Genomic DNA, 27,647 nt, shown 5'->3' on the forward strand with positions numbered 1-27,647 from the left:
GCAATTTTGGCATATATATTAGCATTTCTTCTTTTTGATCAGAGTTCTGCTTGCACAGATTCTTCTCCCCATACAGCAATCGGATCCAGTGTCTCTCGTTCACTCCATGCTGGAGCTCGTTTATGATTCTGGGGGGACTGCACGGTCACCTGTGCTGCTGAGCTCACCACGCTGACCAAACAGGAAATGAAATTCAAAAGTTCCCAGGGCTTTTCCTGTGTACCTGGCTAGTGCATCAGAGTTGAATGTGCTGTCCAGAGCAGTCACATTAGAGCACTCTGGGATAGCTTCCGGAGGCCAATAACGTTGATTTGCGTCTGCACTACCCCAAATTTGACCCAGCAAGGTCAATTTTAGCGCTACTCCCCTCGCCGGGGAGGAACAGAAGTCGATTTTAAGAGCCCTTTAGGTCAACGGAACGGGGTTGCTTGTGTAGACGCATTCATTTTAAAAATGACCTAACGTGGCTAAATTTGACCTAACCCTGTAGTGTAGACAAGGGCTTAGTATTAAGAAATAGCTTCTCTAAACTCTAGCCATTTGTGCCATTTTGATTAGTTTATATGTGCATAGCTGAAATCCCCCATTATTATCATTTTGTTTGTCTTTGTTGCGCAGGATCTCTCTTGAAATCTGTGCACCCAATATCCTAGTCTTGATCTGAAGGGCCGGTACTATAGCCCTATTTGCATATTTACATTCTTACAGCTTGGGATTTGTGTCCGCGCACATTCAACTGAGTGGTGCTCTATAGTCAGAATTTTTATCTCACTAGGTTCTAAGCAATTTTTTAGCTACAATGCTCCATACTTGTAACAACATCTCTTTGGCTGAATCATTTCTTCCTATATAGTTGAAAGTCCAGATGTTACAGTATTCCATTGATTTCTTTCATTCCACCATGTTTCAGTAATGCCTATTATATCAAAGTCCTCTTCCACTGCCGGAATGCAAGTTCATCTATTTTTGCTTATAAGTTTCTCATATTGTTATATAGACATGAGTTTTATTAACCTGCCTAGAAAACACTGACAAAGGCAAAATGAAATGTGAATTTTTCTGTATTAATCTCTGGTACCAGACAGCTTTAGATGACTACAGAAAAATTAATATCACTTGAATGTTTACCTCATAAATCAATAAATCTCAATGTTCACATCATAAGTGGTCAATATTTCTTTATTATATTTTTCAAAATAATGAGCATCACCTCCTGGACCTCACCCAGATAGCATTTATGTGTGCTGTAAGGAGACATATTTTAGTTTGTTAAAATGTGCAGGTCTAGTAAAGACGGGACAGTAAAATATAGTAATAATAGTATCAGATGCAGAACCAGAAGTATAACAAACTAGCTATTGCAAATTGAAAAAAAAATCTTGAAATAGTAATAAATACTGAAAGTTGAAAATTATTCTCGATAGTATATATCCTGTAGTATTGACTCAGGCAAAACTCCTGTCAATTTAAAGATTTTACACCAGCATAGTTTTTCTTAAGCAGAGTATTCTTTTCTAAGCCCTTTCAGTCAACAGTTATTGTTATTTTAAATCTCTAGAAATCCATCACAAGAGCTAACAATACCTGCAGTGGTTCGTTTGTAGTACAATAGTTAAAATATTCGGCTACTCTATGGCTAAACATCCTTTAGGCCCTCATCCTGTAAACACTTCTGTATGTTTTTTAACACCTGAATAATTGCATTGTAGTCAGAGATTACTCACCTGCCTAAAGGTAACCATATACGTTACCGTTCGCAAGATTGGGGCCTAAATTTCTACATTGCTTGGCCGCAGTGATGATGTGGAATATTGCTGCTGCTCTACCAAAGGCATTTCAGCAGTGCCTGTCATTGCAATATCAAAATGCTGAACACAATAAATTAGAAATATATGGTCATTGTTCATGGACAGTTTTGTTGTGGGTTGTGCTATTTGTCTGTGCCCAAGCTCCAGAAGCCTGATCTAACTCCCACTGAAGTCAATGGTACTTTTTCCATTGAATTTATCAGCTTTTGGATGAGACTGTACTTGCTTGCCTCTGTTATAAAGTATTTTGTGTCTGTGAATAACAGAGAGCGAGATTTTTGTTGCATCAATAAAATTCTGGCAAAAAGTTGGCTCTTGCAGCATATTCTAAAGATAGTCAGATGCTGGCTCGGTTAATCTCTTCTACTGCAATCTAGCTTTATTTAAATTAACTTGGCCACCGAATACTGAAGAGCAGGTCAGTATCAAAAGGAAGAATTTCTAGACTCATATACGTTGCATTTTGTTTCAACAGATTCTCCATTAGAGGGGAAAAAAGAAAAGGAGTACTTGTGGCACCTTAGAGACTAACAAATTTATTTGAGCATAAGCTTAGTACTCCTTTTAGTACACAAGTACTCCTTTTCTTTTTGCGGATACAGACTAACCCGGCTGCTACTCTGAAACCTGTCATTAGAGGGAAAGACTCACTACCAGAAGCTCCTGGAAACATTTAGAAATATACTGTGAACAAACAATTGAAAGTATACAGCATATTTCAGTGAATGTAATTGCCATTCTTCACTCTGAACATTTATTTTAAAATTATCTTAAAGAAATTCCCTTTTAAGTTAGCTTTATGAAAAACAGGATGATCACCTTTCTGTGGATTAGTATCTGTCCACTAGGTTTTTGTGAGCTTTAGAGTGTTTATCACTTTCTTTGTATATTCAGGGCACATGCAGACAGCAGGTGTTTTAAGATGAAATACATTAGCAAAAAGATACAGGGATTAATTAGACAGGCATGAGGCCATGTTAATTCTGTTTTAGGCTCTGATCCTGTAACTGGATTTTCACAGGCAGATATATCTCTGCACCCACGTGGATCCAACAGCAGGACAGGGGCTTAGTTGATAGCCAGACACAAAGGTAATATGGATTTAGTTATTATTCATACAATATAATAATAGATCATGAGTTTTTAGGCTGATAAATTCATAACCGATTTTACTGGGTTTTTTTGGCTCTAATGCCAGGAAATTGCAGAGGCTGTATTTGTCACAGACTGGTGCAAGTGGTGGAAAGAGTCTTTGCTCCTTCATCCCATCCCTGTGCAACTAGTCATACATAAAGACAAGTTTCCCACATTAGATAAATAGATTCTGATCTAGATGGACTCTGAGCCCTCCAGCGTTGTTGCTCTTATCACTGCTCCAGGGTCTTAAATAGGACCTCAAGTAAGATAAGGTTACTGCTACCCCTCCTTATAATGTCTGCTTCTCTTTTCTTCTTCTTTCCCTCCTAAGTGATATTAGGGCTGGATTAAGGCACCAGCACTTTAGGCATGTGCATAGGTCTCCAAATCCATCAGATTTTATATCAGAATTTCAGCTTTCATTTAACTGCCCCCCCCCCCACGTTTCTGGTCCTTGTGATTGTGGGGGGAAAAGGTCATATGTGCGACCTGAGTGTAACCAATGCAGTGACACCTGGACAGAGCCTGAAACAGCTCTGGAAGTACGAGCTGTCCTTTTTCACTGCTCTGGGGGTCCGCACCAACCAAGAGAGGACTCTGTGCATGGCTGGAGAAGAATAATGAGCTGGCTCAGCCCCCCCATATAAGAAGATTCAATCCAGTTACTAGACTAAGGAATGGAGAATCCCATACTGCCACCCAGGCCTCTCTGGGTGGGAGTGGAATATCTACTCTATTGCTTCTGGAAGGAAAAAGGGGGCCAATTCTGCTGCCCCGTACCTCTAGAGAAGGCTGTGGGAGTAGAGTCATCGATGGCCGCATGTCCTGATGAGCATAGGACACTAGATTGCCTTTATTCAGTCCAGGGTGACACCCCATTTTTTAGTACAAGAGAGGTAATCCTCTGCTATACAAAGTAACTGGTGAGGAGTCAAGAAGCAAAGGGGAGATGCTACCAGATCAGCATTTTGCTGCTGATTGTCTTTTATTCGTGAAAACTCTCCTCCTGCAGATCCTCCCTTGGGTTCCACTGCGATTTTACATCCTCTAAAATTATTTCTACTTCTGATATATTATACATGAGTCAATCCACTATTTTCCAGGTCCCACGTTAAGAGGGGATTCCATTAGTAATTCTGGCAACAGACTCATTCTGCTCCGATTCATATGGAAACAATACTGGATTAAATTAATTGGCCAGTGGCGATAGAGATTCTTAGAGGTTGACAAATCAGTAGTAAGGAGGAGAAAGTGATGAAATATCAATTGGAGTGTGTGTGTGAGGCAGGGGAGATTTACACAGGCACAAATGAGATGTAGGTGCCCAAATCTCACTGACTCTCAAACTCCCATTTGAGTTTTTGTCCATGTGAGTTGGGCACCTAACTCCCATTTGTACCTGTGAAGATCTCCCTTTAAATTAATCTTTTTACTAGCAAAATCCCAACATTTGATTTGGGATAATGTTGCTCTTCAAAGATATGTAGAGAATTTGAAAAAGGATTTGCCCCAATCCTGCAAACCCTTTTCAGACAAATGGCCTTCACTCAGATATTACTTATGTGAGTGAAGGTTGCAGGGTCAACATATAATACAAACCTTCAGGCTGTGAATTTTCTCTGCATTGATTATAGTCACACGGCATGTGTGAGGCTTCGATCCTGCAACTTGCTTCACACACCCTGAACCTGTCTAGAGCCCTTTCAAAGTCAGTGAGTGTCTGCATGCACACAGGGATCTGGCTGGCATAACCAACTGCAGGATTGAGATCTTAGTCTGTATGGAGACTATTTAAAGGAACCTTTAAGTGTTTTTCATGCTGCACCACTGTTATAATGTAATGAACTCAGCAGTGTTTACCCACTAGAGCTTAAATTCTGATTCACGACATCATAACAGGAAGTTACATCCTATTTGCTAACATCATCTTTGCTATGAATGGAAACTACATTTCAAGGTTGCCATGGAAAGGTATTTCTTTTTTTCCTGACATCACACAAGTTATTTGTTATCCTAGGTGAAAGTTTCTCTCTTTTGAATTTTGATATTTAAATGTTGAATTTTAACTTCTGGACCCTTGTAGGTATGTATTTTTATCAATATTATTTTTTCTATAATCCAGCACAATTACTTAGGAGTTGACAAAGAAACTAAGGCTATGTCTATACTGGCAGAGTTTTTTCGCCGAGAGTTTGGTCGCTGATAAAAAAAAAAGTGCTTAAAGAAAATCGCTGTTGTGTGTTCACATTGTTTTCCACTGGCGGCACTTGCATCGGCAATGAGAGCAGTGCACTGTGGGTAGCTATCCCACAGTGGAGCTCTCCCCCTTCTGCTGCTAGGTCTTGTGGGAAGGTGCAGGGGATCACGGCAATCATGGGTCTGGGCTCAATGCCCCATGATACACTGCTTTCTATCCCTGCATTCTATGTGCTTTTGTCTTCAGTTTGCGGCATTTCTCAGCATCCCTTGTTTTCTGCTTGCCCTGCCACATCTATCTGCAGGAATGGATCCCACACTGATCTCCACTGCTCTGCTAGCTATGACTAGCACATCGTGAATAGCAGTGGAGTTAATCCTGAAGTTATGAAGGCAATGGCAGTCACGGTTGCCTGACGCAGTGTCCAGCATGGAAAGCAGCAACATTAAATTGCTTTTGGCATTCACAGAACAGCTGAACACAGTGGAACATCACTTCTGGGCTTGGGAAACTAGCACAGAGTGGTGGGATCACATCATTATGCAGGTCTGGGATGATGAGCAGTGGCTACAGAACTTTCAGAAGCGGAAAGCCACCTTCCTGGAACTGTGTGCTGAACTTGCCCCAGCCCTTGTGCCCCAGCACCAGGACACCCAAATGAGAGCTACCATCTTAGTGGAGAAGCATGTGGCAATCGCAGTGTGGAAGCTGGAGACTCCAGACTGCTACCGGTCACTTGCGAACCAGTTTGGAGTGGTGAAGTCAACTGTTGGGGCTGTGTTAACACAAGTGTGCAAGGCCATTAATCACATCCTGCTGAGAACGGTTGTGACTCTTGGCAACATGCGTGAAATTGTAGATGGCTTTGCAGAAATGGGTTTCCCTAACTGCAGTGGGGTGATAGATGGCACACATATTCCAAATCTGGCACCGGATGAGCTTGCAATGGAGTACATCAATTGGAAGGGGTACTTCTCCATGATTTTGCAGGCGCTTATGGATCACCATGGGTATTTCACTGAATTTGCATGGAAACAAATGTGGGGTGGTCTGGAAAAGTGCATGATGCCCATATCTTTAGGACACTGGCCTGTACAGAAAGCTGCAAGCAGGGACTTTCTTTCCAGACCAGAGGATCACTATAGGGGAAGTCAAAATGCTCATAGTGATCCTGGGAGACCCAGTACACCCCTTAATGCCATGGCTCATGAAGCCATACATGGGTGAGCAGTAAGGAGCAGTTCAACAATTTTGGATAGCTTTCCAGAAAGGGATAGCAGTAAGGAGCGGTTCAACAACAGGCTGAGTAGGAGCAGAATGACCGTTGAATGTGTATTTGGCCAATTAAAGGCACAATGGCAATGCCTATATGGCAGGTTAGATGTTAATGAGGAAAATGTTCCCATGGTTATAGCCGTGTGTTGCACGCTGCATAATATTTGTGAAGGGAAGAGCGAAAAATTTACCTGGGGTGGACTGCCGAGGCAGAACATCTGGCTGCTAATTTTGAGCAACCACATACCAGGGCTATTAGACGGGTGCAACGTGGGGCAATAAGAATTAGGGATGCCTTGAGGCAACACTTCGAAGATGAAAACTAGTAATGTTTGTTGCTATGCTTGGGACTGCAATGGTTAATTAAATTTGGTATGCTAGGAAGCAGTTGTGATTGTTAAGGTCTAGGATTCAATGTAAGGAACTAATAAAAGTGTGTGTTGATTTGCAGGTGCCATCTGCTATCATAATTTGCATGGAAACAGAGTGCTTATGATTAAAAAAACTTTGCTTTTATCGCCAAATAAAACACAACACCACACGCACACACATAGACACACACCGATTTTTGGTGCGGGAGAAGGTACCAGAGGAGTAGGGAGCTGACTTTCAGAGCTGAGCATAAGTCCAACTTTTGTTTGAAAGGCTGTCTGCTGGGGTGGGGTTTAGAGGAAAGTGCAAAGTGCCAGAAAGCAGAAATGAATGTGCAGGGGAGTTCATGGAGTGCATGGAAAGGAGTTCTGAATGTGCTGAAGGGGAGGGTGGTGAGCATGCATCTTCTCAGTCTGGACCATTATGAGAGGCTGGAGCATGTCAGTTTGATGCTTCAAAACTTATATCACAGCTGGTAACATATCTATCACTTTCTCAGTGACCATAGGCAAGCACACATGCGGGAGAACACACCAAGCACCGTGAGTGAACCCAGGGGCAGGAGCATTGTTTGTTGCAGAAAAGCAACGTGAAAGGGTCATGTGGCACTTATGGGGGGGCAACACTCTAAACTTTTCCCACCGTTTGCCATGGGGTGGGGGGGGGTTCACTATAGAAGATATCTCATTTCTAAGGGTAAGCAAGGAAGTGGGGGTGCATCTGCTACATGCTTGAAGCTTCTGCCCCAGTCCCTATGCTGCTCGCCTGTGTGCAGCTTTGGTCCTGTCAGGGTTCCTTCCCCACTCTGAATTCTAGGGTACAGATGTGGGGACCTGCATGAAAGACCCCCTAAGCTTATTCTTACCAGCATAGGTTAAAAACTTCCTCAAGGTACAAACTTTGCCTTGTCCTTGAACCCTATGCTGCCACCACCAAAGTGTTACACAAAGAACAGGGAAAGAACCCACTTGGAAACGTCTTTCCCCCAAAAATCACCTCAAGCCCTACACCCCCTTTCCTGGTGAAGGCTTGATAAAAATCCTCACCAATTTACATAGGTGAACACAGACCCAAACACTTGGATCTTAAGAACAATGAAAAAACAATCAGGTTCTTAAAAGAAGAATTTTAATTAAAGAAAAAGTAAAAGAATCACCTCTGTAAAATCAGGATGGTAAATACCTTATAGGGTAATCAGATTCAAAACATAGAGAATCCCTCTAGGCAAAACCTTAAGTTACAAAAAGACACAAAAACAGGAATATACATTCCATTCAGCATAGCTATTTTACCAGCCATTTAAACAAAACAGAAATCTAACACATATCTAGCTAGATTACTTACTAAGTTCTAAGACTCCATTCCTTTTCTGTTCCCGGCAAAAGCGTCACACAGACAGACAGACAGACGCTTTGTTTCCCCCCGTCTCCAGCTTTGAAAGTAACTTGTCTCCTCATTGGTCATTTTGGTCAGGTGCCAGCGAGGTTATCCTAGCTTCTTAACCCTTTATAGGTGAAAGGGTTTTGCCTCTGGCCAGGAGGGATTTTATAGTTCTGTATACAGAAAGGTAGTTACCCTTCCCTTTATATTTATGACAGGTCCCCTGCCCAAGTAATTGCAGAGTGGCATGGGAAAGTGTCTCTCAGTGGGGGAAGGAACAATGCAGCTCTGCCAAGGAACCTCTGGCAGAGAATTGCTGAGTACCTCTGGGAAAGTTTCCTGGAGGTGTCTCTGGAGTATTCTTGTGAAATCTCAGAGTGCATCAACTCCCTGTTCCACCATACTGCTTAGCTGCAAGCGGAAATGCCCAGCACACAGAAACACAGCCAGCCTTAACAATGAGGAGTACTTGTGGCACCTTATAGACTAACACATTTATTTAGGAATAAGTTTTCGTGGGCTATTATCAACAGGATGAAAAATCACTTTTGTAGTGGTAATCAGGGTGACTTTTCATCCTGTTGTTAATAGCCCACTTTAATTGATTTGTCTCGACCCCCACTGGGTAAGGCAACTCCCATCTTTTCATGTGCTACTATATATATCTTCGTACTGTATTTTCCACTCCATGCATCTGATGAAGTGGGTTTTAGCCCACAAAAGTTTATGTTCAAATAAATTTGTTAGTCTACAAGGTGCCACAAGTACTCCTCATTGTTTTTGCTGATACAGACTAACACAACTACCACTCTGAAACAGCCAGCCTTGTACATTTCTCTGCCCTCAACCCACTTCAGAACTTCACAAAGCAAAACCACTTACTAATGGTGTCCTCACCTGCTTCTGACTCACCAGAGAGTGACTGCCGAAACTGGCTAGACACCTCTGGAGTGGAGAACAGCTCCTGACTGGATGCAGCACTGGGAGACCCCCACTGTAGGCTCCACCTCTTCATCAATGGGTTAGGTACACTTTCCATTGGCTCCAGACCTGCCGAAGTATCCATGGTGCTCTTGGCAGTGGAGGTGGGGTCACCACCTAGGATAGACTCCAACTCCTTATAAAAACAGCAGGTCTGTGTCATAGCACTGAAGCAATGGTTTGCCTCCCTTGCCTTGTGGTACTTATTCCTCAGCTGCTTTACCTTTGCTTTGCACTGCAGCCAGGGGCAGCAGGTTTGTAGAAATTTTGGTGGTACCCAGAACCCACCCCCAAATTCCCCACACACACCTGCCTAAGGCTCTGGGAGGGATTTTGGGTGGGGGAGGGGGTCTGGGGTTCAGGCGATTGGGGTACACGAGGGGGTGGGGATGCAGGCTCTGGGACGGAGTTTGGGTGCAGGGTGTGTGAGGGGTCAGGCTCTGGGAGGGAGTTTGGTGGGGGATGGGGACTGGGGTGCAGGCTCTGGGATGGAGTTTGGGTACAGAAGGAGTGAGAGGTTGGGCTCTGGGAGGGAATTTGGGTTGGAGAGGGGGTCTGGAGTGCGGGCTCTGGGAGGGAATTTGGGTTGGAGAGGGGGTCTGGAGTGCGGGCTCTGGGAGGGAATTTGGGTTGGAGAGGGGGTCTGGAGTGCGGGCTCTGGGAGGGAGTTTGGGTTGGAGAGGGGGTCTGGAGTGCAGGCTCTGGGAACGAGTTTGGGTGCTGGGTGCAGGCTCTGGGCAGGGGGCGAGGGTGCAGGAGGGGGTGGGTGTGCAGGGTCTGGGAGGGAGTTTGGGGACAAAAGTAAGTGCAGGGGCGGGTGTGAGTGCAGGAGGGAGTTAGGGGTGCGGGGTGCAGGAAGGGGTGAGGGGTGCAGGCTCTCTAAATGGATGCAGGGGGGGTTCGATGCTCACCTGGGGCAACCACCTCCAGCAGTGGCTCCTAGGCGGGGCAGGCTGGGGGGGTGTCTCCTCACGCTGCTTTCTCCAGGCACCGCCCCTGCAGCTTCCCATTGGCTGCAGGGGCGTTTAGGGTGGGGGCAGCACAGTGACACAACCCCCTCACAGGGGTCCAAAGACCTGCAGGCAAACATGTGGAACCATGCACAGGAAGCCGCTCAGCTCCGCTGCACTGCTGGGTGGTGGCAGGAGCCCCCGGGCTGTTTTAAATCGCCTGGGGGTGGCAGGTGGGGCCGGGGAAAGCATGGGGGGATGTGGGAAACTTTGCTGGAGCCGGGCTCCTGGGACAGGAATATTCCTGGTGCCTGGGCACCAGGGGCCCAGAGAACTCGCCACCCATGATTGCAGCATTTCCCGCTCATATCCCTTTTCATGCAAGGTGCACATGATCTGGCCGTAGTCATCGAAATTCCTGATTAGAGCACGGCTGGGACTACATAGCCTCCTCTTTCCAAATATTCATCAGATCCATTAGCTTCACAGTGGTCCAAGCAGGAGATCGTTTGCTGCGTGGAGCCGCCATGGTCACCTGGGAGGATGCCATGTGAGCTGTTCACGCCCAGCAAACAGGAAGGGGAATTTCAAAATTCCCAGGGCTTTAAAGGGGGAGAGTTGGAAGGTTGTTTACTTGGCGGCAGGGCAGCCTAGTTGAAACGGCTGACCAGAGTGGTCAGGATGGGCATTGTGGGACACCTTCCACAGGCCAATAACAGTGCTACAATCCAGCATGGTGTCTATACTAGCACTATGGTGATAAAACCTTGGTGCAAAAAGCCTTATGACGCTCGTCGAGGTGGATTTTTTACAGTGCTGCAACTGAGGAGTTTAGTCTCAAAAAGTGGCTTTGTAATGTGTACATCTCTGCTGTTTTATTGCCAAAAGCTGCCTTTTAGCGAAAAAACTTGGCAGTGTAGACCAGCCCCCCAATAGAGATAAAGCTGGGAAAATTGTTAGAGATGTCTCCTCTACAGATTTGAACATGTAGCTGCCAGAAGATGTTAAAGCTTACTATTATGGTATCTTATGTGTGTGTTTCTCTCTGGCACTGCTTGGGATTTGTGGGCAAACAAAGAGGCAGTTTAGAAACAGTTGCTTAGAAATCCAGCTCACCTGTCCAGTGAGTTCTGTGCTCAAAAGAAACTGTCTCTCTGCTTCCTCCCAGGGCCACATTCATGACTACTTCCCTTGTTTACTGCCTCTCATGCATACATACACACTCAATGGCAAACAATCCATCTCTTAGCCCTTGCGTTTTCAGACAGTCCCTAAAATCACAGGCTCTGTGCAAAGACTGTGATTTCCAATGGTTTCCAGTTATCACTGCATACTGGGAGTTTAGTCCCTTCTTCCATTCAGCATGAATAGTTAGCACACCCATCAACCTTAATGAGATCAGAGATTCTTTAAATTAATGTCCCATATGATGGTGGCCATTAACATCTTCGGACATAACAATGCCATTCCAGGAAGCAAAACCATTCATATTTAACAGCACCAGAGATAACAGGAAATCTGATTCCAACTGATAATTTGCTTTTAGTCTATGAACAAACCTCAGTGTAGAATCATAGAAAATGTATGGCTGGCAGCGACCTGGAGAAGTCATCTAGTCCAGCACCCTGCACTGGAGAAAGGACCAAGTATATCTATACCAGCCTTGACAGATGGTTGTCTAATCTGTTCTTAAAAACCTCCAGTGATGGGGATTCTACAACCTCCCTTGAAAGCCTATTCTGGTGCTTAACTAGCCTTATCATTAGAACGTTTTTCCTAATATGCAACCTAAATCTCCCTCGCTGCAGATTAAGGTCACATTACTTTTTGTCCTATCTTCAGTGGACATGGAAAACAATAGATCACTGTCCTCTTGATAACAACTCTTAACATTTCTTATGAGAGTGTCATGTGGGATTGTGTCAAAAGCCTTACTAAAATCAAGATAGATCATACAGCTCCCCCCATTCACTAGGCAAGTAATCCTGTCAAAGAAGGAATTTAGGTTGGTTTAGCATGATTTGTTCTTGAGAGATTCATTTTGGCTCTATTTTATAATCCTATTATTCTCTAGGTGCTCACAAATTGATTGTTTGATGATTTGTTCCAGTATCTTTCCAGGTATTGAAGTTAGGCTGACTGGTCAATAATTTTCCATTTCCAATTTGTTCCCCCTTTTAAAAATGGGCACTATGTTTGCCCTTCTCCAGTCCTCTGGGACCTCACCCATCCTCTGAGTTCTCAGAGATAATCCCTAACAGTTCTGAGATTACTTGAGCTAGTTCCTTAAATACCTGAGGGTGAATTTCAACAGGCCCTGCAGACTTAAATACGTCTAACTTATCTGAATATTCTTTAACCTGTTCTTTCCCTATTTGGGCTTGCACTCCTTCCCCCTTAATTTTAATTGTGTAAAGTATTTGTTCACAATTAATTTTTTTAGTGAAGACAAGTAAAATAGGCAATGAACACCCCAGTCTTCTGTATGTCATCCCTTATTAGCAATCCTTTCCCACTAAGTAGAGGATCTACACTTTCCTTCATTTTCTCTTGCTCCTAATGTACATATAGAACCTCTTTTTATTGCCTTTTATATTCCTTTCTAGTTATAACTCATGTGCTTTTAGCCTTTCTGATTTTCTCCCTACATACTTGTGCTATTCTTTTGTACTCCTCCTTCACAATTTGTCCATGTTTTAATTGTTTGTAGGATTCCTTTTTAATTTTCAGGTCATTAAAGAATTCTGGATGGAGCCATATAGGCCTTTTTACTATTGTTTCTATCTTTACTTCGCAGAAGGATAGTTTGCAGTTGTGCCTGTAATATCATTTATTTATTTATTTATATACTTATTGATACCCTGATTATCATGTGATATCTGCGCACTTGATTCCAGGAGGAAAGCCAAAAGGAAAACAAACAAAAACACTACTCCTGTCCTAATACCTGCCTCTGTTCCTCAATTTTAATTCTGTGGCCAATGTGATGCGTCTCCAATTCCGTTTCCATTAAACCTTGGAAGCTAAAGTACTTATAGAAGATGGGAAACAAAAGCCAGTTTCTAGTAGAAATGGTTCTGTAGGGTGGAATTCCAGCACAGGGCAATATTTTCCTTAGTCAGACGAAAAAAATTGGAAGTGACCACAGGAATTATTTTGCTGATTAGAAAGCCTTTGAGCAGGAAAATAGAAATAAATGCCTTGAATGAGGCCAATCAAGCAAACTTTTGTGGGCAAGAGAGCTACAAAGGAAACAAATATGATACCTTGATTCTTCTTTGTTGAAAAGATGGACCTGAATCAACCCCGCAGATTCAAACACTCCCAAACTCTGGAAAAACGCGGGATGTTTCAGAACATCATCGATGCTTGCTCTATTGATACTAAACTGAGCCAAAGACCCAGAACAAACAACCATGAGCTCTAGGGAAGCTTAGCTTTAGGTGCATATATAAACTTTGCATCTTTGGCCTGTTGGAATGTAGAAGCTTCCAGAGAATTCCCCCCTATTATTTGGCGTATAAATAAGTCTTCAGGGATTCTAAGAAAAAGAAAACAGCAGAGAGACCTAAGACACCTTTGGAAACATCACATTTCAAAGAACAAATGCGTACAATTAAAATTCACTTTAGTTTTATTAGTAGTATTGATGTAATTTGGACTCTGAAATGTGGTCTAAATTATCTCTACTTTCAACTTCAATTAAAAAGCTCATAAAATACAACTAATCCTGGTCAAATTCCAAGTTCGTAATTTTAGCCTGATTTTAAGGATAAGAAGAATAATTCCCTATCTCACAATGGGGGGGTTCTGAGGCTTAATTAGGTTTGGGTTTTTTTGGAAAGCACGTTGAGCTTCTCTGATGAGAAGGCCTGTTTGCTGTAAGTGGAAAGTACTGTGTTATTTTGTAACCTACTGACCTTCTCTCTGTGCTGTGAGCTCAGAGGTGGGCAAACTACTGGCCACATCTGGCCCGCAGGACTGTCCTGCCCGGCCCTTGAGCTCCCAGGTGGGGAGGCTAGCCCCCGGCCCCTCCCTGGCTGTTCCCCCTCCCCTGCAGCCTCACCTTGCCACGCCACCACCACTCCTGCCGGGCAGTGTGGCTGGCTCCAGCCGGGTGGTGAGGCTGTGAGCTCCTGGTGCTCTGAGCAGCATGGGAAGGGGGCAGGGAGGGGGGGCGGGTTGGATAAGGGGCAGGGGGTCCTGGGGGGCAGTCAGGGGACAGGGAGCAGGGGGAGTTGGATGGGGCGGAGGTTCTGCAGGGGGTGGTGGTCAGGGGATGGGGAGCAAGGGGGGTTGGATAGGCATGGGAGTCCCGGGGGGCCTGTCAGGGGGCGGGGGGTGTGATTAGGGGTTGGGGGAGTCAGGGGACGTGGAGCAAGGGGGGGTTGGATAGGGGGTGGGGTCCTGGGAGAGCGGTTGGGGCAGGGGGGGTCCCAGGAGGGGGCGGTCAGGGGACAAGGAGCGAGGGGGGTGGATGGGTTAGGGGTTCTGAGGGGGGCAGTCAGGGGGAGGAAAGTGAGAGGGTATGGATAGGGGGTAGGGGCCAGGCTGTTTGGGGAGGCACAGCCTTCCTTACCTGAGCCTCCATACAGTTTTGCAACCCCAATGTGGCCCTCGGGCGAAAAACTTTGCCCACCCCGTCTTAGAGGCATCACAACAGAAATAGGTACTAAAGAGGGATTTGAAAGAAGAGACGGTGAGACCAAGAGGCTTGCATGAGTCCACAGTGAGACACAATCCGTGCCCCTGCTCTGAAGCTTAGTCTAAATGCACAAAGCAGATAAAGGGTAGGAGGGCAAAGAGAGACCCGGACAAGGGACTTGACTCCCCACGGTCAGACAGCACATTAGTGGCCAAGTCAGGTCTCTGGATTTCAAATCCAATGCCATAGCCACTAGGCCACATAGGGTCTCGCGTGACAGTGCTTAAGGCTTTTTACACTTCAGAAGTTGGAAATAGGGTACTATTATTGGATGCACAATCCACTGAAGTCTCAATACCAGGGGTGGGCAAACTTTTTGGCCCGAGGGCCACATTGGGTTGCGAAATTGTATGGAGGGACAGGTAGGGAAGGCTGTGCCCCCCAAAGATCCTGGCCCCTGCCCCTATTCTCCCCCACCCACTTCCCACCCCCTGACTGCCCCCTTCAGAACCTCCGACCCATCCAACACCCCCACTCTCCTTGTCCCCGACCACCCCCTCCCGGCACCCCCAACCCTAACCAACCCCCCCTGCTTCTTGTCCCCTGACTGCCCTGACCCCTATCCACATCCCCGCCCCCTGACAGGCCCTCCGGGACTCCCATGCCTTATCCAACCCACCCTGTTCCCCGACCCCGGACTGCCCCACCCCAGAACCTCTGCCCCATCCAACCGCTCCCTGTCCCCTGACTGCTCCCTGGGACCTCCCATCCAACGCCCTTTGCTGCCGCGCACCGCCACTGCCGCCCCCTTACCATGCTGCTCAGAGCGGTAGGAGCTCGCAACCCCACTGCCTGGACGTAGCCAGCTGCGCTTCCCGCGTGGCGGTCTGACTGCGGGGGAGGGGGGCCAGCCGGGGTGGGGCCAGGGGCTAGCCTTCCCGGCCAGGAGCTCAAGGGCTGGGCAGGACGGTCCCACGGGCCAGAACATTTGCCCTCCTCTGCTCAATACCGTATTATCATTATTTCCTTTATTCTTTCACTGAAATATTCATTAAGCAGTTAAGTCTTTGTTCATTCCCACTCTTCCTCACCTGCTTCCCTTAAACTAAAGCCATTAGTACAGCATATGCACCGGTAGTATGTATAGAAAGCTCAGGGATAAGTTCTGGAGTGTATTCTTTCCCTGCGTGAGTTCCTCGTGCACTGTGGCTTTTCACTTTTACAAGAAGGCACACAAATGAGAGTAAGAGAAGGAGACAAAGATGGGTGTGGTGGTAGGGAGATTGGGATTATTGTGGGGGGGCCAAGGAGGGACATAGGGGATGAGATTTAGGGAGTAGAACAGGGCAGATTTGTGCCTGGGCTTGGAGAAGAAACTTAAAGATGAGTGGGCAGTAAGTAATGAGAAGAGACGATAGGACAAGGGAATAGTAATAAAAGCACATTTTTCTTAGGTTAGCTATGTGCACAGTTTGTACATAGTGGGGTTTTTTTCTTAATGGAGACAAATGATAGTCACAGTCTCAGCTCTCCACCTTCCCCATCAACTGCTTTTTTTGCACACGCTGTGGGTGTTTCATACTCCCCAGAGTACTTACTTGCTGTCTGGTAGGTAAATAGAAAGCAATCCATCTACAGCAACCACCCACATTGATTGCACAGTCCTTGCAAAATAACATGTGTGTGACACACTCTATATGATTTTTTATAAAAATATGCTAATGAGTGTGAATACTGTATAATGTAACTGGAATATGCTTCATGCAAAAGGTCTCTTGTAAAATATAATTACAAAGCTTATAATCTACTGAGTGTCGTCATCCTATTTGTATAAATGTATCACTCTTGTATCTGAAACTAGAAATATAAAATGTAACTCTGAGGGCCTATTGCAATTATGCAAAGTGTGGGCCATTAATGGTGGTTTGGAATCTTGATGGCTCCCATTAACCAGGACAATCTAGATGGCTCTGTTTCACTTGTAAGTCTTCCTGTATACGGGTGTGCTGGCAAGTGGGTAATGAAGTCTTACGGTGACATGTGATCATGTCACCTGAACTGGAATCCAACTTTAACCTGGTGCTTTCCATTGAGATGGAGGGGGCGGGAACCCAGAGAGGGACAAAGGATTCCCGTCTTATGCAAAAGATATGTAAGTGGGTGGAACAGAACAAAGTGAGGCAGCCATCATGAGGAATCACTTAGTTACCACCTGAGCTGGAACAAGGGATGTACCAGGGGAAAGGATTGTGCCCAGACTAGGGAGGTGTCCAGTCTGTGAAAGAAACTTATTGAAGCATCTCTAAGGGTGAGATTTTTTTATATTCAGTTTTATTAATGTACTAGACTTAGACTTCCGTGTTTTATTTTATTTTGCTTGTTAATTAACTTTGTTCTGTCTGTTACTACTTGGAAGCACTTAAATCCTACTTTCTGTATTTAATAAAATCACTTTTTACTTATTAATTAACCCAGAGTATGTATTAATACTTGGGGAGGCAAACAGCTGTGCATATCTCTCTATCAGTGTTATAGAGACTGAACAATTTATGAGTTTACCCTGTATAAGCTTTATTCCGGGTAAAACGGATTTATTTAGGGTTTGGACCCCATTGGGAGTTGGGCATCTGAGTGTCAAAGACAGGAACACTTCTGTAAGCTGCGTTCAGTTAAGCCTACAGCTGTTAGGGGATGTGGTTCAGACCTGGGTCTGGGTTTGGAGCAGGCTAGCGGGTCTGGCTCAAACCAGGCACGGCACTGGAGTCCTAAGCTGACTGGGCAGGAAAGCAGGGGCAGAAGTAGTCTTGGCACATCAGGTGGCAGCTCCCAAGGGGATTTCTGTGATCCCACCCATCACAGCGGTGTAGTCGAGCAGGATTTGTGCACAGCTGATTGCTTTGAGACACTGGTCATGATTTTAAGTGAGTTTTAAGTGTGATGGCTGGAGACCAGATAAAGTGGTTACTGGTTTGTTATTTTCTGGTTGCTTATTTCGGGTAAGGGAAGTAGGGACAGAAAAAGAAGCAAAATAAGTAAGAGGGAAGATCAGAAGAAGCTAAAACTGTACGGGTTGCAAATTGCCCAGAAAGGCTGAACACTGGGTGTTGTGAAAGTCTCTTTTACCTAAGAAGCCCCGGATCTGAGTGCATCTCAGTTTCAATGAACTGCAGATGGGTATGGCCCAACCTCTGTGTCTGTGCTAAAGCTGACTGGAGTGTCTTAAATTAGCAAGACAGGAGTGCAGGGGTGCCTGTTCTGGCAGGAGGGGGTTCTCTGTGGTATCCCAGCTCATCGAGTGATGGTCTAAAGGGAAAACTAATGGAAATTGATGTGCTAAGGCTGCCCTGGAAAAGGCTGCCCTGGAAAAATAACAGGCTGCCCACCAGCGAACCCTGGACTTAGAAGACAAAGCAATTAAGACCCAGAAGCATGAACTGGCTGTAATGGAGTGGAAGAGGTGCACAGAGACATGTACCCTGGAGCTGGAAGTTGGGGTCCTGGTGACAGCTGCGGTGGGAACAAACCCCGAGGACTCTCTCACCAGAAGCAAGTCCAACCTGAGTGAAGGGGGGGGGCAGATTTTGTTGGCCAGTGAAAGGTCTGTCTTTGCTGGTAGCTGTGAGCCCACAGCTGGATCAGTGTCTCTTTCCCTTTTGGGGAACACAGGAGTGTCTGCCCCAGAGGGGAGCCCAAAGAGGAATTTTAGGTATACTGCCTCCGCCATGGTCAGTGTCCAAGTTTCTGGCAGTAAGTTCAGGAGGAGGGTATGACACACTATATGATCTTATAAAAATATGCCAATGAGTGTGAATATAATGTAACTGGAATATGCTTCATGCAAAAGGTCTCTTGTAAAGTATCATTACAAATCTTATAATCAGCTGAGTGTGGTCATCCTATTTGTATAAATGTATCACTCTTGTATCTGAAACTAGAAATATACAATATAACTCTGAGGGCCTAATGTAATTATGCAAAGTGTGGGCCGTTAATGGTGGTTTGGAAACTTTTCATGTGCTGTAATATTTATACTGCTTACTGTATTTTTCACTCCATGCATCTGATGAAGTGGGTTTTAGCCCACAAAAGTTTATGCCCAAATACATTTGTTAGTCTCTAAGGTGCCATGAGGACTCCTCGTTGTTTTTGCTGACACAGAGCAGTGATTTTGACACACTGAAAACTGGGTTTATGTAAAGCTAAATCCATAAAACCAATCCATTCAGAGAACTTTACGGAACAAAATTAAAAATATGAGATCTGTATTTCATCTGATTATTAAAACATTGCAGTCCTGTGAACCTACCATTATCTCTGTATGGTTTGGTTTATGTATTTGCTTCGGGCCTGATCCAAAGCCCCATGAAGTCACTGGAAGTCTTTACATTAATTTAAATGGAGTTTGGATCAGGTCTTCAGTACTCAGGTACAAATCACACAATGTTAAAGAATCACCATGACACAAACCCTCCCTCTGAATGTACAAATAATTGTTCAATGGTATTTTTAGTTAAAGAATTATAAGACCAGTGTCTTTGAAAGCCAAGGTTAAGGAGAGCTCTCCTGGGAGCTGTTTAGGAAGGTGTAAATGCTAAGTGTTGGAAATAAAATGATTAGAGTTCTAAATACTTGCACGTGCATTGTCTCATACTAAACCTTCCCTTTACATAGGCATTTGTCCTTGCTAGGATTCTGACTGAGTCATTTCAGAGTGACGAGTGTTTTTTTAAATGATATGACAATGTGATTAGATGGAAACTAGCCTATATCTTGGGCCAGAGATTTTCAAAGGAACAAAGAGTTCACTTCACTCTGCACAGAGAGTGAAAGTGTGATTGTAGCACAGATAGGCATACCCATGCTAGCTGTAACGTAGCTAGCATGGATAACAAGAGTAATACAAAGTGGCACAAGCTGGCTAGCAACCTGAGCACATATCTAGTGTCCTTGCTCCACCCATGGTTTATACTCAGGCAGCTAGCCCATGCTGAAACCTGTACCACCATTTTAGTCTGCCACTACTACTTGTGCTTTAATCTAGCTAGCATTGGTATGCTAGGGTGAGAAGATGTCCCGATTTCTTAGGGACAGTCCTGATATTTGGGCCTTTTTCTTATATAGGCGCCTATTACCCTCCACCCCTGTCCTGATATTTCACACTGGTCACCCTAGGGTAGGCCCACCCATGCTACAATCACACCTTCACTTGCAGTGTAGACATACCCTAAGAACAGTTAGGTGCCCAGAACCCACTGAAAGTCCGTGGGAACTGGGTACGTAGCTGCCCTGTGCATGTTAGTTGTTAAGGCACTTTGATGATGTTGTTCAGATGTCTACTAAAACTTAACTTATAACTGAATATTTTTTCACTTACTCTCTCGCTCTCTCTCGTGACATCCTTGGCATCTCGGCTCTGCAGCCCAGTCATCCCATAGTGCCTATTCCAGAAAACAAAGCACTCAGCTCCAAGGAGGTAACTGAATGACATTTACATTTTATTACTACAGGCATGCTATCTATGAGCACCAGCTCAGACTGGCTTTTGCAGTTAACATAACATATGGTGGCCTCAGAGGTACAAAAAGTGTACCAGCAGAAAGGATTTTGGCCCAACACATGGACTGTGTAAATGGCTGTGTTTCACTGCTATTAACAAACAAATATAGTGTGGTTTTGGATCCTGTGTTCTTCGAGAAGCTCAGGTAGCATTGTGGTCCATGTTTCTGATTTGTGCTTGTGGAAGGTTAAATGACTCAGAATGAGAACTAGTAAAACATATACAGGGAGCTCCATCTGAAAACCCAGCATTTCCCACTCTGCAGTGACTGTGGTAAAGCAGTAGCTCCTGTTCTAAAATACCAGAAGATACTGCTTTTACAGCAGCTCCTGGGGGGTATGAATACGCTGAACTTGGGAGAACACCTACAGAACCCTCTTTTAAAATACGGGGACAACAGGCAGCTTGCTACAGCATGTGTTGCCCAGCATCATTTCCTCAGCTAAGGTAAAATTCAGTAACAGTGCATTATAAGTATTGAGTGGACTAGGTCTTGCATTTGCTGGGGGATGGATTTAATGAACTAATATAGGTCTCTTTAATCTCTAAACTGTATGAACCTGATGCGTACCATCCCAGATTATACACACATCATATGAGAGCTGATGCTTTCCTCTACATGCTGCTCTTGGGACAGAACATAATAATAATACCTAGCTCTTATATAGTGCATTTCATCAGTAGATCTCAAAGCACTTTACAAAGGAGATCAAGATCATTATTCCCATTTTATAGATGGAGAAACAGAGGCACAGAGAGGGGAAGTAACTAACCCAAGGTCACCCAGTGGCTGAGCTGGGAATAGAAACTAGGTCTTCTGAGACCCAGTCTAGTGCTCTAGCCACTAGGCCAGTATTTTTCAAAGTTTGGGTTGCAACCCAGTACGGGGTTGCGGCATGTAAGGCACTGGGTCACCTTGCTTAGCACCCAGGGACCCTAGGGGCTCTGGTCAGCATCGCTAAAAGTCCTGTTGGCAGTGCTGCCCGGCTAAGGCAGACTAGTGCCTACTGGTTCCGACACCACGCTGTGCCCTGGAAGTGGCCAGCAGCAGATCTGGCTTCTAGGCAGGGGGGCCACAGGGCTCCGTGCACTACCCCTGCCCCAGGCACTAGCTCTGCACTCCCATTGGCTGATTTCTGGCCAATGGGAGCTGGGGGGAGGGGCAGTACCTGCAGGCGAGAGCCGTGTGAGGCTGCTTGCGCGCCTCCACTTAGGAGCTGAACCTGCTGCTGGCTGCTTCCGGGGGGACAGGAGGGAAGCCTGCCTCTGCATCCTGGCTGACCGGGAGCTGCCAGAGGTAAGTTCACGCCCCAACCCCATACCCCAATCCCCTGCTCCAGTCCTGAGCCCCATCCCAAACCCCTCATCCCTGGCCTCACCCCAGAGCCTGCACCCCCAGCCCAGAGCCCTGACCCCCTCCTGCAAATTCCCTTCTCCCTCTTGCCATACTCTCCAGCCATGTAAGAGGAGGAGGAGAGGGGGGAGGGTTAAGCTGCTGCAAGCTGAATTTCTCCCCATCAGTGCTTTCTATCCAGCCCCAGCTTGGAGTTTGAGCAGCCAGTCCTGGGAGGGAACCAGGGGCCCGCTGACTCTCAGCTCTCCTAGGGTTAACCCACTCAGGCCCAATTTGATTTTCTCTGACTTTTTAATAAATCTTATTTTTAACACGATGTGACTTGTGGACTGTGGGCTAGCTAACTTCACAAAGACCCTCCTGGGAGAGAGCAAAGTCCTTCAATGCCTAGGAAGAAGTAGAGAGCATACAAGGTGTGCCTAGAGTCCCCCATTCAGCATCAGTCAGAAGGATACAGACAGAGGTGTCCTCTTCCATTGCGGTTCATTGCCAAAGGCTGCTGCAGGGGGCACACACAAAGGGAGAAGCCTGAGGACCAAGAAAGTGACATAAGTTGTGGTGGTGCAGGAAATAGTCCCTTTATCCCAGTCCTGTAGCTGGCCAGGACCTGGCCCTGGTGCAACTAAGAGAAACCTCAGCACTCTTCTAAATTGCACTGACTCGTAATGACTCCCTTGGGACATTCCGCTGGATGGCGTTTTGCTGGAATGTGGCAGCACTGTGGCCTTGCCTCCTATTACCTAGAGACTTGCCCTACCCTTGGGAATCCCCATCTGAAGAATTATGCAGCTTTCTGCCTCCTTTTCACTGCCGTGAGAAAGAGGAGCCAGGACCTGGCCCAGCATGTTTTAAGGTGCAGGAATTAAGCATCTGTTTTACTAGTACTTTTTTAGAAAGTTAAGAAATACACCACCAACTTTTCCTAATAGTATAAACTATGGGTGTCAGGCAATCAACTGAGAAGACCAACATTGCTCTTTCTGCTGTAATGAGCACCCCAGACCCTGCTGTCTCCTGTCTCTGCTCTCACCAGTAGGGTTCTCTATATCTACAATCATCTATAACTACATACTTTTTTAAAAAAAGACACATGATATGATGAGAAGAAATCAGTTGTATCAGCATGAGAATAAGGAACTTTAAATAGTCTGTTGCTGTAGGAAACACCAACAACTTTGTCTTTTTTTTTTTGGATGAGGCAGAGTGTGTGCGTGGTTGCCAGCCCCTCATTTTGTAACTCATTTTATTTTCCCCCAAGGGAAGTGTTAATTTTAAAAAAAGGTCCCAAGCTGGATTCAGAATAACTGTGTTTTATTTTTCATGCCACTTTAGTTTCATTCTGCAGTAGCACCAAGTAAATCAGATTTGCCTCCCACCTGTGAAAGCAAAAAGACAAGCAAAGGAAAACTTCCAGGCAGCGAAAGCCCTCTCTGCACTGAACGCTTTTCACTCAGCGTGGACGTGGGGGATGCTCCTGCAAAAACCAGCTAATAGGTACAGCAGTAATTCTAATTAGTTGTCATCATATGTTACTGTACCCCAGTCTATAGTGTGCCAGGGTTATGATGCACATATTATATTACAGTTACTCTAATAATGCCTTGAACTGAGTCTGGCTATTGAATCGCTGAAAATCATATCCACATGGAATCATAAAGCGTCTGCAGGCATTGAGCATGTGTGCTTATCATCATCATATTAAAACATATAAGGGTCTTGGAATTCTGTTATAATGACAGCCTAGGTACATCTGATCTTTCCTGAGTTAATGCATTTGTTATTCTGTCTGTGATCTCAATGGATATGTCTACACTGCGATTAGATACCCGTAGCTAGCCTGGGTCAGCTGACTCAGGCTCTCAGTGCTTGGGCTGGGGGGTTGTTTCATTGTTGTGTAGACTTCTGGGCTTGGTCTGGAGCCTGGATTCCAGGACTCTATGGGGTGGGAGGGTCCAAGAGTTCAGGCCTAAGCCAAGATGTCTACAAAGCAATGAAACAGTCTCACAGACCCAGACCCATGAGCGTGAGTCAGCTGGCTTGAGCCAACTGTAGGTTTTTCTTTGCTGTGTAGACAGATCCCATGAAGTCCTGGGACCCTGGTTCTGAGCCCTGGGTTAGCATGATTTGTGTGTAGATGGAAAAGGGGTAAGGTTTGAGCATGCGCATACACACACACACACACGCGTGCACACACAGAGAAAAGGGGCAAATCCTGGCTCCATTGACTTATCTATAGCCAGGATCTAACCCATCATGTCACAGTCATTCATGTAAGTTCATGAGACTTTAAGCAAGAAGGCCCAGTCCTGCTCTCACTGTAGCCAGTGGCAATATTTCATGACTGAATTTAATGGGAAAAGGTGTGCAATGTATAAACCCTATGGAAGTCTGAATATAGGCCATAGTGCTATTGTTCATTACTCTTAGGACACGTCTACAGAGTACTTTACCAGTCTAGGAATACCAGTATACTATGGGTATGTCTACACTACCCACTTTACAGCGCAGCCGTGGCAGCTCTGTGATGTGGGCAGTGTAGACACACTTGAATGCCCGGGGAGAGCTCTCCCGGTGATAAAAAAGCCAAACAAAAACCCACCCCAAACGAGCGGTGGTAGCTTTATGGCTGGGAGCATAGCGGAACACCGAACTAGAGAGAGACAGAGACAGAGACAGCCTGAAGAAATCCAAGCAGAAGCCTTTAAGCATGATGCAATCCTGAGGGAAACCTCGAGAGAGATTCTAGGTCAGGGGTGCTGGCTGAAAAGAAGCATGGGCCTATAAGGTAAGAAACTGCTCCTTTTTGCCTTTGGTTCCTCCTGCATTCTCAGATGCAGGATTTTGTACATTCCTTGTAAATAAAGAAGATTGTATCCAAGTAAGTTCTAGGCTCCATCATCAATTTCTATTCCCAGCTGGAACATTCCAAGGCCCTGAACTTTTGACTAGCTGCTCAGGTCAAAAAGAGGTAACACTCTTTTGGGTCAAACTGTATCATCCCTCCCTGAAGCAAAACTTCCATTGACACCAGTGCATTCTGACTGAGCAAGGCCTGCAGCAGTAGGTCTACTCAACATTTCTGTAACAATTTAGCGAAATGAAAATATAATGAACCTCTAAATGAACACTAAAAGTATAAGCCTCTACCACTTAAGCTAAAGGACTAAGACCCTCGGGTATTAACTGTAGCAGGCTCATTATCTTTTTTAATGGACCAGCCTCTAGAGGGGGACAATGGCCTACGTTCTCCTAGTGTGCATTAAAAAGCAAGTAGGCACAAATTATCTTCATTTGCATCTGTGTAAATCTCAAATAAATCCACTGAGATCAATGGAATTACTCTGTATCTACAAGAATGTAATAGAGCAGAATTTGGTCAATACTCTTTGCCAGCTTCAATGACATTTGTACATGCTTTAGGAAAGCAGAAAATTAGTTGTCGTTATTAGTATATTGTGATGCAAGGCTATTATTAGGACATCATAATATTAGAGGAAAAATAAGTATTGCTTTATACTTCTGTATTTTTATATTTTGTATTCCTAAAATATTGTCTAGATTAAAAATTACAGGGAAGACGTTACTTAGCCACTTTCCACAGTCAGTTCAAATGCAAAATCTCTGAAAAGATAGTAATGCATGTACCATGTAACTCTGACATAGATTAAGTGTGAAACACCAGCATGTTATCCTAACTGCCATACCCCTAAATTCAGTCTGTTTTTCACACATGGCTTTTGCACTGGTTATATTTAAATAATAATAGGAGTATTTTATACTGTCTTCAGAAGAGGGAAACTGCTCTGAAACAAGTATTTTAAATGATAACATAAAACCTTCACCAAACAAAGTGAATAGTATACTGATGTATAACTAATTAGACTTCACATTAATTTGTATCTGTCCATGTGTTCTCTGAGTTAATAATCAAACTGTATCTGCTGGAATTGATTTCTACTATAAAAGGCATGATCCTGCAAACACACAAGTGAGCAACTTTACTCATTTGAATAATCCTATTTAACTCAATAGGTGTAATTAATAGTTTGGTGATCATGAGTGCAGAGAACTTCGTTTTTAAAAAGATGAGACTGTCCTTGTATGGGTAAAGTTATCCACACACAAAGTGTTTGCAAGATTAGGCCTATATACCATACTGCAGCTTCTGTTCTTTTCTGCACATCATTTTCTCTCTTCCCCGTTTTTGTCTCCTACAGATTGCCAATGAGAGAGCTTCTGTTCAGCTGCCAGGGCAAGTATTAAATTTTTTCTTAAACTGTCTTGGTTACAATCTGACCACTAAAATGTACACACAACTAAAGCTAGGCAAACTGTTTCAGCTGAATCTTATTTCCAGCAAAAAAGTGAAGATCGACTGGAACATTTTGAAAATTTGTATCAATTTAATTGAATAATTCTTATTCTTATTGTTATTTGATTAGCCACATGCTGAAAAACTTTTGTTTGGGGTTGACCCCAGATGATTTTTCCCCAGTTTTTTGGAACTGTCAGCTGCCTGAAAAATGAGTTATACTAACAGTTCTACTACCCACAACTTTAACTTCACTTTAAGAAAGTTTTCTGTGTTCACGTAATATAATAGAATGTTTTAGCTGTATATTTTTTTCTTACCCAAATTGAACTAATTAAGATTATGTTCTATCTATGACTGACCTTTCCAACAGTATCCATTAACATATAATTCTACTTAATGGCACCCTACAGTTAAAAACAGTCACTTTAGAATATAAACTTAAAGATAATTTGGTAAATCGGTTGCATAATTAAAACAGATGCTTTTTGAATTTCTACTTATTTTTACAGCTTTTATTTCAAATTTTACAGCACCTAAAAGTGAGCTAGGCATGTATTGAAAGTGAGCTCACTTATGTATTCAAAGACATGGTCCCTTCCCCAAATATCTTACAATATACTTTTAGGTGTGACACGAGCAGGAGTAAGCAATAGGGAAGATGAGGTGAAGAATGACAAAGGTTATAGTATTTACTCTGGTTTCAGAGTAGCAGCCGTGTTAGTCTGTATTCGCAAAAAGAACAGGAGTACTTGTGGCACCTTAGAGACTAACAAATTTATTTGAGCATAAGCTTTTGTGAGCTACAGCTCACTTCATCGGATGTGTTCAGTGGAAAATACAGTGGGGAGATTTATATACATAGAGAACATGAAACAATGGGTGTTACCATACACACTGTAACAAGAGTGATCACTTAAGGTGAGCTATTACCAGCGGGGGAGGGGGTGCGGGGGACGGGGACACATGCCTTTTGTAGTGATAATCAAGGTGGGCCATTCCCAGCAGTTGACAAGAACGTCTGAGGAACAGTGGGGGCTGGGGTGGGGGGGATAAACATGGGGAAATAGTTTTACTTTGTGTAATGACCCATCCACTCCCAGTCTTTATTCAAGCCTAAATTAATTGTATCCAGTTTGCAAATTAATTCCAGTTCAGCAGTCTCTCTATCTATTTACTCTGTTATGGTTATGCACACATCAGGATCGTCCCATTAAAGTTAATGATTTATTATGGTAAATTAACATAGTTCTTGCAGACGGTACATTATGCTAGTGGGGTGATCGCCAAAAGTACTCCTTTTGTTTTTACAGAACATTGTGTATTTATCAGCCAGAATCTCGGGTGGTGTATATTGGGGTGGCTCTGTTGTCATCAGAGGAGCTATACTTATTTATACCACCTGAGGATCTGGTCCTATATGGTTTTTGTGTTCTAGTTACATGCATGTGAAAATTCTTCTTTTCTTTTTCAGCTGTATTTTGAAGCCTGTTGCAATGCTGAAATGAAATCAATGCCTCAAATGGATTTAAATGTTGTTTTTTCAGCTTTGCTTCCTTTTGTATTAACTGCAGTGCAGCAGTAGCGCTCAGAGATGTTTTTAAGAGATAACCTAGAAGGTACCAGCCAAAAGAGCCCCACAGATACAGAAATGAATGTGGCAAATCTATGAATAGTGT

At 44.3% G+C, this 27,647-nt stretch overlaps 1 protein-coding gene across 1 annotated transcript in view; it reads left to right on the plus strand.

The window, feature by feature from the left end:
* MLIP (muscular LMNA interacting protein) overlaps positions 1-25,908 on the plus strand; it is a gene marked incomplete at its 5' end in the record, with an annotated part of 184,683 nt that extends 158,775 nt beyond the window's left edge. Inside the window, 3 exons of the mRNA XM_084624504.1 lie at positions 20,165-20,218; positions 22,989-23,150; positions 25,874-25,908. Of these exons, the coding sequence (XP_084480630.1) occupies positions 20,165-20,218; positions 22,989-23,147 (213 nt within the window). The 3' untranslated portion in view covers positions 23,148-23,150; positions 25,874-25,908. The remainder of the gene's footprint in view (positions 1-20,164; positions 20,219-22,988; positions 23,151-25,873) is intronic.
* Between the last annotated feature and the right edge of the window lie 1,739 nt (positions 25,909-27,647).

Source organism: Lepidochelys olivacea (genome assembly GCF_965140295.1).
Source record: "Lepidochelys olivacea isolate rLepOli2 genome assembly, chromosome: 3".
NCBI classification, from domain to species: Eukaryota; Metazoa; Chordata; order Testudines; family Cheloniidae; genus Lepidochelys; species Lepidochelys olivacea.